A 16,704-nucleotide genomic window follows, 5' to 3' on the forward strand; every position below is an offset into this window, starting at 1 on the left:
CCCTGGTGTAAACCTCCAGGAAGAGTAGCTCTCCAGGAACAGGGGTGGAGAGCCTGGTGTAAACCTACAGGAGAGTAGGCTCCCAGGATACAGGTTGGAGAGCCCTGGTGTAAACCTACAGGAGAGTAGCTCTCCAGGAACAGGGTTGGAGAGCCCTGGTGGTAAACCTACAGGAGAGTAGCCTCTCCTCCAGAGAACAGGGTTGGAGAGCCCTGGTGTAACCATACAAGGACAGTAGCTCTCCAGGAACAGGGTTGGAGAGCCCTGGTGTTAAACCTATTCAGGAACAAGTAGCTCTCCAGACAAGGTTGGAGAGCCCTGGTTTAAACCTACAGGACAGTAGCTCCTCCACGGCAGGGTTTGGAGATAGCCCTGGTGTAAACCTAAGAAACGGTAGCTCTCCAGGAAAGGGTGGAGAGCCCTGATGTAAACCTACAGGACAGTAGCTCTCCAGGAACAGGGTTAGGAGAGCCCTGGTGTAAACTTATCAGGACCGTAGCTCTCCAGGAACAGGGATGGAGAGCCCTGGTGTAAACCTACACGGTAGCTCTCAGTGCAACAGGAGCCTGGGAAACTACAGAGGAGCTGGTAGAGGTGGAGAGCCCTGGTGTTAACCTACAGGCAGTAGCTCTCCAGGAACAGGGTGAGAGCCCTGGTGTAAACCTACAGGACAGTAGCTCTCCAGGAACAGGTTGGAGACCGCCCAGGTGTAAACCTACAGAGAGAGGAAGGGCTCTCCAGGAACAGGGTGGACTACAGGACAGTAGCTCTCCAGGAACAGGGTTGGAGAGCCCAGGTGTAAACCTACCAGGGGAATGGTAGCAGTAGATGGTTCTTTTTACGTTCAAGAAAGGAACACAACATAGCCAGCAGCATTTCACTTTAATCTCCTGGTGGACGTGAAGTCGCACTCTCGCTCTCCCTCTGTCTCAAGGGCCGCAGTGTTCACGGAGAAAACCGTGAATACAATAGGAAAGATAGTTAAAAGTTGCCTGAAGGTGCACAAGTTGTCAAAACTTAGGAACACTAGCTAAATTGATTTGCACCCCGTTTTGCCCTCAGAAAAGCCTAAATTTATAAGGGCATGGACAACAAGTCCATGGTTCCACAAGGATGATGGTTGGTTTTTGTTACTGTTCTCTGTTTCTGTTGGTTACAGTTTCCCTGGTCTGTTGGACATATTCCCTGTTTCTCGTTTGGTTACTGTTTCCCTGTTTGTTACAGTTTCCCTGTTTCTGTGTTGGTATGTTTCCCTGTTTCTGTTGGTTACAGTTTCCCTGTTTCTGTTGGTTACTGTTTCCCTGTTGTTGACAGTTTTCCCTGTTTCTGTTGTGTTACAGTTTACCCTGTTTCTGTTTGTTACAGTTCCCTGTTTCTGTTGGTTACAGTTTCCCTGTTTCTGTTGTGTACTGTTTTCCCTGTTTGTTACAGTTTCCCTGCTGGCTTTCTTCCCTCCTGTGACTTCTTCCTCTGTCCACAGGTCCTGTCAGTCACTACTCACCACATCAATGAGCTGTGCTATGGAGAGTCCGAACTTGACGATGACCACGTCTGAGATGTTGGGTACGGGTCTGGACCACTTGTTGTACCCGATGAAGAGCTTCTTGAAGAGCTCGTCCTCCGCATGTGAGTGGGTCTTCTCATGACAGAAAACTAACAGGGGGGGGGGTCAGAGAGAGCTTTATAGCAAWCAATTTCTCAGGTACAATTATGCATAGACGTATTGTGCTTTAAGGAGCTTTTTCCCACTGTAGTCTTTCTATTTTTAATGAATAACGTATACAGCTATAATAACTATTTCATACCGCCAGATTTGTAAAATGGTTACTCTTATTTCAAATCCTACAAGTTGAAGGGCAACACCGTTTATCAAATACAGCAAATATATGACAAGTATGGATCAGCAAGTTAGGGATTTGAGATTTAAAAAAATCTGTCTGTAAAAAATGAGAGAGAAAGATAAATCTCCCCACTTGTAGGCCTTCCTCATTTATGAATCCATTGTCTTTGACTTGACTGTAGCTGTTGGTACACTCCTACCTACTGTAGGAGGTTTTAATCAAATTAACTCTGAGACAGTGTAGACAGATTTGAACGAGCTGACCGACTGACTTTGAAAACAAAACTTTATTAATTGCTGTCATTTTATTSTGAGGAACTGCAGATTTATCAGGAAAAAAATATATTCAGTTTTGTCCTCTGTTAAGTGAGTGACACCATACACTCACGCATAGACACACTTTGCAGATGCTGTTGCTACTCTGTTTATTATTATATATCCTGATTGCCAAGTCACTGGGCGCGTTCGAGTGGACCACTTTTGTCAAGTCAGAGACCATCGTTGTTGCATTACGGTTATAGAAATTGTCCGACTTGCGACTACTTGTCGATTGCATGAACTTTAAAAAATAAATAAATGTGTCCAAAGGTCATGCAGGTTTTGGTGAAGTCTCCTTCAGGTCTCTGCACCCACTGTACCATGCCGTGCTCTGCTGCATTGTGGGAGGAACTATGTATCAACCAATCGTAAGGGTGTTTTTTGTTTGACCCACGCAAACGTGGCCAGAGAAGTGACTGAAACAGGAACCGACTTTGCCGCGAGTTATGATCCGAGCCTTTCTGTTGGAAAACCACTACAGTGTCCTAGTGCAGATGCAGCTCCCCGAGGTCCGTCTACAGTCGGCTTAGTTAGGATTACCACTCGAACGCACACTCTGAATGACATTATTGTTCTCTCTCTCTCTTTCTCTCTCTCTCTCTCTTTCTCTGTCTCTCTCTCTTTCTCTATATAGGGAATAGGGTTCCATTTGTGTCTGAGCTTTGAGTTAATCCATCCGTCTCAGTCAGAAGAGGTTGTGGGGCCAACCTCATACATTAAATCTGCCAGAAAGCTGTCATTCAGGATGACACAGACTCTAAAACATGAACCATTTCTGTTCTCTATTCAACTCAATGTGAATTCAGTGAATATGAACGAATATCTTCCTGACCTGACATGGCTCATTGCATAACACCTGACTGAGTTTACTGAGTGACACCCCGAGCTGAGCTAGGCATACACTGAGTGGACAAAGAAAATAAGAACACCTGCTCGTTCCATGGACATAGACCGACCAGGTGAATCCAGGTGAAAGCTATGATCCCTTCAGATCATGTAGCGAAATGCTTGTGTTCCTAGTTCCAACAGTGCAGTAGTATCTAACTAAATGCTTGTGTTCCTAGCTCCAACAGTGCAGTAGTATCTAACTAAATGCTTGTGTTCCTAGCTCCAACAGTGCAGTAATATCTAACAATTAACAACAACACACACACACCTCTAAAAGTAAAATAATGGAATTAAGAAATTTAGAGATTTTAGAACGAAAGCTAAGATCCCTTATTGATGTCACATTGATGTTAATTCCACTTCAGTCAGTGTAGATGAAGGGGAGGATACAGGTTACAGAAGGATTTTTAAGCTTTGAGAAAACTGAGACATGGATTGTGAATGTGTGCCATTCAAGAGGGTGAATGCCTTTTAACAGGGTATGGTAGTAGGTGCCAGGCGCACCGGTTTGTGCCAAGAACTGCAACRCTGCTGGGTTTTTCATGCRCAACAGTTTCCCGTGTTCATCAAGAACGGTCCACAATCATTGGAGTCATTATGGGTCAGCATCCCTGTGGAATGCTTTGTAGAGTCCATGCCCCGAAGAATGAGGCTGTTCTGCGCAAAAGGGGGGGTTTAACTCAATATTAAATTAAATTAAATGTTATTGGTCACATGCACAACCTACAACAGGTGTAGACTGTCACAGTGAAATGCTTCTACATGCTTACAACAGTTCAGTATTAAAAAGTAAGAAAATTAAATAGTACACAATAAAAACAATAACAAGGCTATACACAAGGAGTACCAGTACTGAGTCATATAACAAGGAGTACCAGTATTGAGTCAATGTGCAGGGACTACCAGTACTGAGTCAATGTGCAGGGAGTACCAGGACTTGAGTCAATATACAAGGAGTTCCAGTACGGAGTTATATACAAGCAGTACCAGTACTGAGTCAATATACAAGGAGTACAGGACGGAGTCAATATAATGGAGTACGCAGGACTGAGTCAATATACAAGGAGTACCAAGTATTGAGTCAATATACAAGGAGTACCAGGACTGAGTCAATATACAAGGATTACCAGTACTGAGTCAATATACAGGAGTACCAGTACTGAGTCAATATACAAGGAGTACCAGTACTGAGTCAATATACAAGGAGTACAGTACTGAGTCAATATACAAGGAGTACCAGTACTGAGTCAATATACAAGGAGTACCAGTACTGAGTCATATACAAGGAGTACCAGTACTGAGTCAAATATACAAGGAGTACCAGTACTGGAGTCAAATATACAAGGAGTACCAGTACTGAGTCAATTATCAAGAAGTACATTACTGAGTCAATATACAAGAAGTACAGGACTGAGTCAATGTGCAGGGAGTACCAGTATTGAGTCAATGTGCAGGGAGTACCAGGACTGAGTCAATGTGCAGGGAGTACCAAGGACTGAGTCAATATGCAGGAGTACAAGGACTGAGTCAATGTGCAGGGAGTACCAGGACTGAGTCAATGTGCAGGGAGTACCAGGACTGAGTCAATGTGCAGGGAATACCAGGACTGAGTCAATGTGCAGGGAGTACCAGTACTGAGTCATATACAAGGAGTACCAGGACTGGGTCAATGTGCAGGGAGTACCAGGACGGGAGTCAATGTGCAGGGGTATAAGGTTTGAGGTAATTGAGGTAATACAGTATGTAGATGTGGATAAAAGTGACTAGGCAATAGGAAAACAGGTCATTTAAGGAATTTTTCACAGACCCCTTGACTTTTTCCCATTTGTTTACATTACAGCCTTATTCTGAAATTGATTAAATACAAATGTTCCTCATCAATCTACACACAATACCCCATAATGGCAAAGCAAAAACTGTGGTTTTAGAAAATTTTGCAAAATTTATGAAAATAAAAAACCTGAAATTACATTTAGACCCTTTACTCAGTACTTTGTTGAAGCACCTTTGGCAGCGATTACAGCTCAAGTCTTCTTGGTATGACGCTACAAGCTTGGCACAACTGTATTTGAGGAGTTTCTCCCATTCTTCTCTGCAGATCCTCTCAAGCTCTGTCAGGTTGGCTCGGGAGCGTCGCTGCACAGCTATTTTCAGATCTCTCCAGAGATGTTTGATCGGTTCAAGTCCGGGGCTCTGGCTGGGCACTCAAGGACATTCAGAGACTTGTCCCAAAGCCACTCCTGTATTGTCTTGGTTGTGTGCTTAGGGTCGTTGTCCTGTTGGAAGGTGAACCTTCGCCCCAGTCTGAGGTCCTGAGCACTCTGGAACAGGTTTTCATCAAAGATCTCTCTGTACTTTGCTCAGTAAATATTTTGCTCGATCCTGATAGTCTCCAGTCCCTGCAGCTGAAAAACATCCCCACAGCATGATCCTGCCACGCCATGCTTCACCGTAGGAATGGTGCCAGGTTTCCTCCAGACGACGCTTGGCATTCAGGCCAAAGAGTTCAATCTTGGTTTCATCGAGCAAGAGATCTTGGTTTCTTATGGTCTGAGAGTCTTTAGGTGCCCTTTGGCAAACTCCAAGCATGCTGTCATGTGCCTTTTACTGAGAGAGTGGCTTCCGTCAGGTCACGCTTACCATAAAGGCTGAATGGTGTAGTGCTTCAGAGATGGTTGTCCTTCTGGAAGGTTCCCCCATCTCAACAGAGAGAACGGACCTCTGTCAGAGGGACCATCGGGTTTTGGTCACCTCCCTGACGAGGCCCTTTCTCCCCGATTGTTCAGTTTTGCTCGGGGGCCAGCTCTAGGAAGAGTTTTGGTGGTTCCAAACTTCTTCAATTTAAGAATGATTGAGGCCACTGTGTTTCTTGGGGACGTTCAATGCTATAAGAATGTTTTGGTTCCCTTGACCAGATCTGTGCCTTGACATAATCCTGTCTCGGAACTCTACGTAAAATTCTTCGACCTCATGGCTTAGTTTTTGCTCTTACATGAACTGTCAACTGTTGGACCTTGTATAGACAGGTGTGTGCCTTTCAAAAATCATGTCCAATCAATTGAATTTACCACAGGTGGACTCCAATCAAGTTGGAGAAACATCTCAAGGATGATCAATGGAAACAGGATTCACTTGAGTTTAATTTAGATTCTCATAAGCCAAGGGTCTGAATACTTATGTAAATAAAATATTTCTGTTTTTTAAAACTTGTTTTCCCTTTTTTTCATTATGTATTGTGTGTAGATTGAGATTATAATTATTTTTATACATTTATATGTAAACAAACAGAAAAAAAGATTGAAGGGGCTTGAATACTTTCCTAATGCACTGTATAACAAATAGAGTAGCAGCAGCGTTATAAAAGTGTGTGGTGTGTGTGTGTGTGTGTGTGTGTGTGTGGTGTGTGCGGCGTCAACATGTATGTGTGGTCTGTTTCGTGTGTGTGTGTGTGTTTTGGAATGTCAGTTGTAGTATGTGTGACTGTGTAGGTAGAGTCCAAGTCAGTGTGTGGGTAGAGTCCAGTCAGCGTGAGGGTAGAGTCCAGTCAGCGTGCGGTAGAGTCCAGTCAGTGTGTAGGTAGAGTCCAGTCAGTGTGTGGGTAGAGTCCAGTCAGTTGTGTGGGTAGAGTCCAGTCAGTGTGTGGGTAGAGTCGTCAGTCGTTGTGGGTAGAGTCCAGTCAGTGTGGGTACAGTCCAGTCAGTGTGGGTACAGTCCAGTCAGTGTGGGTACAGTCCAGTCAGTGTGCGGGTACGAGTCCAGTCAGTGTGCGGGTAGAGTCCAGTCAGGTGTCGTGGTGTAGGTCCGAGTCAGTGTGTGGGTAGAGTCCAGTCAGTGTGTGGGTAGAGTCCAGTCAGTGTGTGGGTAAGAGTCCAGTCAGTGTGTGGGTAGAGTCCAGTCAGTGTGTGGGTAGAGTCCAGTCAGTTGTGTGGGTAGAGTCCAGTCAGTGTGTGGGTAGAGTCCAGTCAGTGTGCGGGTAGAGTCCGTCAGTGTGTGTAGAGTCCAGTAAGTGTGCGGGTAGAGTCCAGTCAGTGTTGCGGGTAGAGTCCAGTCAGTTGTGCGGGTAGGTCCAGTCAGCTGTGCGGGTAGAGTCAGTGTGTGCGGAGTAGTCCAGTCAGTGTGCGGGTAGAGTCCAGTGAGTGTGTGGGAGAGTCCAGTGAGTGTGTGGGTAGAGTCCAGTCAGTGTGTGGGTAGAGTCCAGTCAGTGTGTGGGTAGAGTCCAGTCGTGTGTGGGTAGAGTCCAGTCATGTGGTGTGGGTAGAGTCCAGTCAGTGTTGTGGGTAGAGTCAGTCAGTGTGGCGGGTAGAGTCCAGTCAGTGTGTGGGGTAGAGTCCAGTCAGTGTGTGGGGTAGAGTCCAGTCAGTGTGCGGGGTAGAGTCCAGTCAGCGTGGCGGGGTAGAGTCCAGTCAGTGTGGGGTAGAGTCCAGTCAGTTGGGTAGAGTCCAGTCAGTGTGGTGGGTAGAGTCCAGTCAGGTGGCGGGTAGAGTCCAGTCAGTGTGCGGGTAGAGTCCAGTCAGTGTGTGGGTAGATCCAGTCAGTGTGTGGGTAGAGTCCAGTCAGTGTGTGGGTAGAGTCCGGTCAGTGTGTGGGTAGAGTCCGGTCAGTGTGTGGGTAGGATCCGGTCAGTGTGTGGGTAGAGTCCGGTCAGTGTGTGGGTAGAGTCCGGTCAGTGTGTGGGTAGAGTCCGGTCAGTGGTGGGTAGGTCCGGTCAGTGTGTGGGGTAGAGTGCGTCAGGTGGTGTGGGTAGAGTCCGGTCAGTGTGTGGGTAGAGTCCGGTCAGTGTGTGGGGTAGAGTCCGGTCAGTGTGTGGGTAGAGTCCGGTCAGTGTGTGGGTAGAGTCCGGTCAGTGTGTGGGTAAAGTGTGTGTTACTATAATGGAGTACTGGTTGATGATCCCTGTCTATATAATGGAGTATGGTTGGTGATCCCTGGTCTACTATAATGGAGTACTGGTTGATGATCCCTGGTCTACTATAATGGAGTACTGGTTGATGATCCCTGGTCTACTATAATGGAGTACTGGTTGATGATCCCTGGTCTACTATAATGGAGTACTGGTTGATGATCCCTGGTCTACTATAATGAAGTACTGGTTGATGATCCTGGTCCTACTATAATGGAGTACTGGTTGATGATCCCTGGTCTACTATAATGGAGTACTGGTTGATGATCCCTGGTCTACTATAATGGAGTACTGGTTTGATGATCCCTGGTCTACTATAATGGAGTACTGGTTGATGATCCCTGGTCTACTATAATGGAGTACTGGTTGGTGATCCTGGTCTAACTATAACATGGAGTACTGGTTTGATGATCCTGGTCTACTCTAATGGAGTACTGGTTGATGATCCCTGGTCTACTATAATGGAGTACTGGTTGATGATCCTGGTCTACTATAATGGAGTACTGGTTGATGATCCCTGGTCCTATAATGGAGTACTGGTTGATGATCCCTGGTCTACTATAATGGAGTACTGGTTGATGAGAGTCCCCTGGTCTACTATAATGGAGTACTGGTTGATGATCCCTGGTCTACTATAATGGGAGTATTGGTTGATATCCCTGTGGTCTACTATAATGGAGTAACTTGGTTGAATGATCCCTGGTTTCTAGTCTATACATGGGTATGTTTGATCCCTGGTCCTATATAATGAAGGTGTAGTAATATTCTGATTCTGGTGAAGCATATTATATTGACATACACTTTAATTAAGTGCCACTTGAACTCCGCTGTATTTGCGTGTGTCCGTCCGGTCTGGAGTAGGACCAGCACGAGGCAGAGACTAGTGGAGACAAGAATGCACCGGGGTTGACAAAAGCCCTCGAGCGCCGGAGATCAAGTGCCAACCTGTCAATGGAGACGAAGAGAGGAGAAGAGATGACACCTCCATTCCTCCTCAGAGTGGATCTTTGGGATCCTAGGACACGTGCCAAATTGCTTGGTAAGCGTTGGTGTATACCAAGGGGCCAGACAGTTTCAAGGGTGAGCATAGAGGGGCCAGACAGTTCAAGTTGTTTAACAGCCAGGGGGTCGCCACAGGAGTCGCCTAGTGCGCGATGGGACAAGAACATCCCTGCCGGGCAAACCCTCCCCTAACTCGGACGACGCTGGCCCAATTGTGCGCCACCCCATGGTCCTCCCGGTCGCGGCCGGCTGCGACAGAGCCTGGACTCAAACCAGTATATAGTGACACAGCTAGACATACGATGCAGTGCTTAGACCACTGCACCACTCGGGTGAAATGTTTTTCTACCGGCAACTTTGCAAACAACGGAGAGAGAAAAAAGATATAATAATGCTAAGAATAAAACACAAAACATATCTTGGCTATGTACAATAAATACACAATAGTCCAATACTTGGCTATGTACAATAATTCACAATAAGTAACAATAGCTTGGCTATGTACAATAATGCACAATGAGTAAAATATCTTGGCTATGTACATAAATACACAATGAGTAACAAGTATCTTGGCTATGTACAAATAAATCACAGAGTAACAATATCTTGGCTATGTACAATAAATACATCACACTCGCATAACACGATCTTGCTATGTACAATAAATACACAATGAGTAACAATATCTTGTGCTATGTACAGATAAATACACAATGAGTAACAAAATATGGGCTATAAAATACACACTGAGTAAAACATTTGGCTATGTACAAAAAATACACAGATGAGTAACAATATCTTGGCTATGTACAATAAATACACAATACGTAACAATATCTTGGCTATGTACAATAAATACACATGAGTAACAATATCCTTGGCTATGTACAATAAATACACAATGAGTAACAATATCTTGGCTATGTACAATAAATAACACATGAGTAACAATATCTTGGCTATGCAATAAATACACAATGAAGTAACAATATCTTGGCTATGTACAATAATACACAATGAGTAACACGATCTTGGCTATTGTACAATAAATACACAATGAGTAACAATATCTTGGCTATAAATACACACTGAGTAACAATATCTTGGCTATGTACAATAAATACACATGAGTAAACAATATCTTGGCTATGTACAATAAAATAACAAATACGTAACAATATCTTGGCTATGTACAATAAATACACAATGAGTAACAATATCTTGGCTATGTACAATAAATACACAATGAGTAACAATATCTTGGCTATGTACATAAATAACACAATACGTAAAATATCTTGGCTATGTACAATAAATACACAATGAGTAACAATATATTGCTATGTGCAATACATACACAATGAGTAACAATATATTGGCTATGTGCAATACATACACAATGAGTAACACTATCTTATGTACAATAAATACACAATAAGTAACAATATCTTGGCTATGTACAATAAATAGACAATGAGTAACAATATCTTAGCTATGTACAATAATTACACATGAGTAACAATATCTTGGCTATTTACAATAACTACACAATGAGTAACAGTATCTTGGCTATGTACAATAATACACAATGAAGTAACAATATCTTGGGCTATGTGCAATAAATACACAATGAGTAACAATATCTTGGCTATGTACAATAATTACACAATGAGTAACAATATCTTGGCTATTGTACAATAAATACACAATAAGTAACAATATCTTGGGCTATGTACAATAAATACACAATGAGTAAACAAATATCTTGGCTATGTACATAAATACACAATGAGTAACAAATTCTTGGCTATGTACAATAAATACACAATAAGTAACAATAATCTTGGCTATGTACAATAAATAGACAATGAGTACAATATCTTAGCTATGTACAATAATTACACAATGAGTAACAATATCTTGGCTATGTACAGTACATTGAGTACAGTACCGAGTTGAATGTTGCGCGGGTATGAGGTAAATTGAGGCAGATCCAGTGCCTGCAGAAAGTCTTCATACCCCTTGACTTTTTCCACATTTTGTTGTGTTACAGCCTGAATATAATGCTTTATAATACCCCACTAATGTAAAAGTGGAATTAATGTTTTTAATTGGTATTCAACCTTTGTTATCGCAAACTAACACTTTCACATAATAAGTTGAATGGACTCACTCTGTGTGTAATAATAGTGTTTAACAGTACTTTTGAATGACTACCTCATCTCTGTACCCCAACACATACAATTATCTGTAARGTCCCTCCGACGAGCTGTGAATTTCAAACACATAATTCAACCACAAAGATAAGGGAGATTTTCCAATGCCTCCAATACCAGATGGCTAAAAAAACAGACATTGAATATCCCTTTGAGCATGATGAAGTTATTAATTACACTGTGGATGGTGTATCAATACACCCAGTCACTACAAAGATACCAGGCGTCCTTCCTAACTCAGTTGCTGGAGAGGACGGTGTAACAGCTCAGGGAATTCACCATGAGGCCAAAACAGTTACATAGTTTAATGGCTGTGATAAGAGGAAACTGAGAATGGATCAACAACATTGTAGTTACTCCACAATACTAACCTAAATGACAAGAGTGAAAAGAAGGAAGCCTCTAAATAATAAAAAAAATATTCCAAAACATGCATCCTGTTTGCAACAAGGCACTAAAGTAAAACTGAAAAAATATGGCAAAGAAATTAACTTTATGTCCTGAATAGAAAGTGTTATGTTTGGGGCAAGTCCAACACATTACTTTGTACCACTCTTCATATTTTCAAGCATGGTGGTGGCTGCATCATGTTATGGGTATTCTTGTCATCAACAAGGACTAGGGAGTTTTTTTTAGGATAAAAAGAAACGGAATAGAGCTAAGCGCAGTCGAAAACCTGGTTCAGTCTGCTTTCCACCAGACACTGGGAGATTAATTCACCTTTCAGCAGGACAATAATGTAAAACACAAGGCCAAATCTACACTGGAGTTGATTACCAASATGACATTGAATGTTCTTGAGGGGTCAAGTTACTGTGTTGATTTACATCAGCTTGAAAATCTATGGCAAGACATGAAAATGGCTGTGTAGCAATGATCAACAACCAATTTAACAGAGCTTGAAGATTTAAAAAAAGAATAATGGCCAAATATTGTACAATCCAGGTGTGCAAAGCTCTTAGAGACTTACCCTTAGAGACTTACCCTTAGAGACTTACCCAGAAAGACTCACAGCTCTTAGAGACTTACCCAGAAAGACTCTCAGCTCTTAGAGACTTACCCAGAAAGACTCACAGCTCGTAGAGACTTACCCAGAAAGACTCACAGCTCTTAGAGACTTACCCAGAAAGACACAGCTCTTAGAGACTTACCCAGAAAGACTCACAGCTCTTAGAGACTTACCCAGAAAGACTCACAGCTCTTAGAGACTTACCCAGAAAGACTCACAGCTCTTAAAGACTTACCCAGAAAGACTCACAGCTCTTAAAGACTTACCCAGAAAGCCTCACAGCTCTTAAAGACTTACCCAGAAAGACTCACAGCTCTTAGMGACTTACCCAGAAAGCCTCACAGCTCTTAAAGACTTACCCAGAAAGACTCACAGCTCTTAGCGACTTACCCAGACAGACTCAATGCTGTAATAGCTGCCTAAGGTGATACTAACATGAATTGACTCAGGAAGTTGAATACTTACGCAAATTAGATACTTGTCATTTTCTCATTTCATTTAAAATAAATTAGCAAACATTTCTACAAACATGTTTTAAATTTGTCATTATGGGGTATTGTGTGTAGATGAATGAGAAAACAAATATTGAATCCATTTTGAATTCATGGTTGTAACACAATGTGGAATAAGTCAAGGGGTATGAATCCTTTCTGAAGGCRCTGTATAACCTACAGGTAGGTATAMAGTGACTAGGCAACAGGATAGATAATAAACAGTAGCAGCAGCGTATGTGSTGAGTCCAAAACAGTCAATGCAGATAGTCCTGGTAGCTATTTGGCTAACTGTTTAACTAACTATTTAGCAGTGACGTACTAGGCCATACGCACTACCCTCTGTATCGCCTTGCCCGTCAGCTGCAGAATGTTTTAGGCTCTGAGGGCGTGACAAATCTTTTCAGCCTTCTGAGGGAGAAGAGGCGTTGTCGTGCCCYCTTCACGACTGTGTTGGTGTGTGTGGACCATGATAATTCCTTAGTGATGTGGACACAGAGGAACGTGAAGCTCGCGACGCGCACCACTACAGCCCTGTCGATATGAATAGGGGGCGTGCTCGGCCATCCGTTTCCTGTCGTCCACAATCAGCTCCTTTGTCTTGCTGACGTTGAGGGAGAGGCTGTTGTCATGGCACCACACTTCTAGGTCACTGACCTTCTCCCTATAGGCTGTCTCATCATTGTTGGTGATCGGGCCACTATGGTGTTGAATGCTGAGCTGTAATCAATGAACAGCATTCTCACCTTGGTGTTCCTYTYGGAAGAAKTCAGCTGACAGCTTTTCTACTCCTCCACGTTGAAGGTCACAAGACACAGCAGCCTATCTGCCACATTTAGAGTAATGTGGAGGTATTACACTGTAGCCCAAAGCTTTAACGATATAAATTTTTAAACAATTTAATGACTGAGAAAAACAGTGTGAAATGTGGTGCTAATGGCATTTAATGAGGCTACTGGAGCCCGAGTCAGTTTAGATTCCAAACAGCAGGAAATTATGGAGAAGGTGTGAAAATCCCAAATAGTTCCGAGTAAGAATACAGCAACTGCCCTGAGAGAGAGCACCGATTGTGGTAGGTAGGCAATTTGGTAACATCAACAAACGGTCGTATTGACAATGAATTGATTGATAAATAAACTGATACATTTACAGTGGCATGCCTGTAATATTAGGCTATAGGCCAGGCTACAAGCAATGATTTCACACCTTTGGTTCAAGAAAACAACAGCAACGATATGAATTCCCCGTTTCTCTTATATTGTGTTCAGACTTACCTTATTATACCGTCAGAAGGTAAGTCTTAGCCAAAAATAATAAATAATAAAAAACGAACTTACTTGACTTACATAAGAAGAAAMAACAGAGCATAGTGGTCCTCGCTGAGAACAGGTGGTTGAATAATCCACGTTCCATATTTCACCCTGAGGAGTTACCTTTTCTACTTCTCGCCAAAGCTTCTAGCTTCTATTTATTTTTATTTTTATGTATCTGCTCTTCTCGGGAAAAAAGCATTGATGTTGTTATTTGATTATATCCTCTCCAGAAAGGTTATCTTGAAACTATGGGGACGTGGTGAGAAATCGGCTTCCGTGTCAATTCTTGAGATGATCCTCTCCTCCTGTGTCATCTTCCCGAGTTGAAGCCTTGCCCCACTTCAGATATCTCATACAGGCGCTCCGTGGGCGGGGAGAGAGTGACGTTTACTTCACGTGCTGTACCCTTTAGAGATGAACATGTGTTAAACTTGATTAAATCACTTTTAAGGCTGTAGTTTCCAAAATTATATGTCTCTGTCCTCAGCAACATTTTTCTGTGTAGCAGCTGTATCCAAATGCGTTAGGAGGTTTTAAAAAAAGGAAAATAAGCGTTGTCCTTCTCATGGTGCTGAAATACAAGAAGCGCTTCGTTAATGAACACCTATTTTATGAAGGTTCTATAAGATAGCTGGAGACTTTTTTCCGATATTATTCAAGGTTTTACGTGGCATGAGGTTACCAAAAATACTTTGATAGCAGACCCAATAKCTAATTTCCTCCCCAAGACGCTCGTCTGATTTACGCATGAAAGGAGACAATTATCCRGGGAACAGTTACGCACGGCTATTATTAACTTATTAAACACATTTCTAAGCAGAGCGAAATATCTGGACTCCATTTTCACATCGATATTACAGTATACATATCCAGAAGTTCCATTCCGTTGTCATTTCCAGTTCGAGCGATTTTTCTTCTGTTTCACCATGACACGAGCTCCTCTGGGAGGAGGAAATGTGAGGCACCGACTGCCTGCGTCTACCCCCCGACCATCTCTCTCTCTCTCCCTCTCTCTCTCTCCTTCCCTGATTTAGTATATCATATGGTAAGGGAGAAGGGGACTATAATGCGACTGTCTCCATAAAGCCTCGCCATGGTGTTGTTATAAAACAGGTGCATACATTCAAAGAACAAGTCAAAAGTATAAAACAGGAGGCAACTAAAATCTCATTGCAGAATAGGCCTAACTGTCTACATTTAAACGGGAAGTTAATTCGGTTGTTGTACTTGGTGAGCTAGGCAGTTATGATGATATATTGTCGAGTCTAGACAAACACAATCCAGTTTGAGCGTTTTTTTTTATGCTTCTGTTTCACCRTGACAAACTACGAGCTCCTCTGGGAGGAAGACACCGATCGACTGTGTCTACTCCCGTCTAGACCAAATAACTTTAAAAAGGACTGACATGTAGTGGATAAGTTAGTTGATCGATAGTAAAAGGGSTGGACTCACAGCTGAAAAAAAGTGCATATGGCTATGAGTTAGTTGTTACTGCAAGAGACATCTAGAGGGCAGAGCAGGTGAATTAATAGAAGATAGTGTGTTTTAGATACTTTATTTTCACCGCTGGATTAAACAAAACAATTATAACAAAATTATAGCCATATAGTTAATGAATAAACTATAACTTTATAATTTCATAATTACGAATATATAAYTTCAGAATTCCCCCCTAGATAAATCAATACTGTTACTTACCTCAGACCAGAGCTGTGTACCAAATGGCACCCTATTCCCTATATAGTGTACCACTTTTGACCAGARCCACAGGGCTGTACATAGGTCTGTGTGTTTCTAACTCTTTAACAGGACAGGAAGGAGATGAATTCTCATGTTGTCCCTTTAACAACAACATTACAACACAACATTATCCCAGTGGAACCACAGACAACTTTACCCCCTGGAACCACACGCAATGTTACCCAGTGGAACCATACAAAACAGTATCCCAGTGGAACCATACAAAACAGTATCCCAGTGGAACCATACACAACATTATCCCAGTGGAACCATACAAAACATTATCCCAGTGGAACCATACACACAACAAAACATTATGATCCAGGAACCATAACAAACATTATCCCAGTGGAACCATACAACAACTTACCCCAATGGAACCATACAAAAAACATTACCCCAAATGAACATACAAAAACATTATCCCAGTGGGAACCATACACAACATTACCCCAATAGAACCATACACCGAACATTACCCCAATGAACCAGTACACAACATTCCCACATGGAACCATACACAACAGTTACCCCATGGAACCATACACAGAACATACCCCAATGGAACACATACACAACATTACCCAATGGAATCCACATCCAATATAAAGCCCATTTGGTCGTGTATTACCTCAGTTCAGGCTCGTGTGGGTGCGTTCCAAGGATGGCACTCCTTCACTTACATAGTGCACTACTTGTACCCGTTCCAATAGCCTGAAAAGCAAGTACTATTTGTGTGGTGAACATTTTGGACGCCACTATTTCCAACCCATTCAACGGGAGGTGTTGTCGTTTGAACTCTGACAGGAAATAGGGTCAAAGTCACTCATGCAACAATCACTCCGCCTGGCTGCCCTTTCCTCACCAATTCACTGCATACAATAACAAATCATGTGTGAATTGTATTGTCACATGCACCGAATACAACAGGTACCGTAGACCTCGCCGTGAAATGCTACAAGCCCTTAACCAAATACATTTAGAAAA

At 42.7% G+C, this 16,704-nt stretch overlaps 1 protein-coding gene across 1 annotated transcript in view; it reads right to left on the reverse strand.

Moving 5' to 3' along the window:
- LOC139025632 (neuronal acetylcholine receptor subunit alpha-2-like) overlaps window positions 1-14,286 on the reverse strand; it is a 45,378-nt gene extending 31,092 nt beyond the window's left edge. The window contains 2 exon segments of the mRNA XM_070440766.1: window positions 1,495-1,653; window positions 14,002-14,286. Of these exon segments, the coding sequence (XP_070296867.1) occupies window positions 1,495-1,653; window positions 14,002-14,077 (235 nt within the window). The 5' untranslated portion in view covers window positions 14,078-14,286.
- Window positions 14,287-16,704: the final 2,418 nt, after the last annotated feature.

The sequence above is a fragment of the Salvelinus sp. IW2-2015 genome, unplaced genomic scaffold (assembly GCF_002910315.2).
Source record: "Salvelinus sp. IW2-2015 unplaced genomic scaffold, ASM291031v2 Un_scaffold2982, whole genome shotgun sequence".
Taxonomy (NCBI): domain Eukaryota; kingdom Metazoa; phylum Chordata; class Actinopteri; order Salmoniformes; family Salmonidae; genus Salvelinus; species Salvelinus sp. IW2-2015.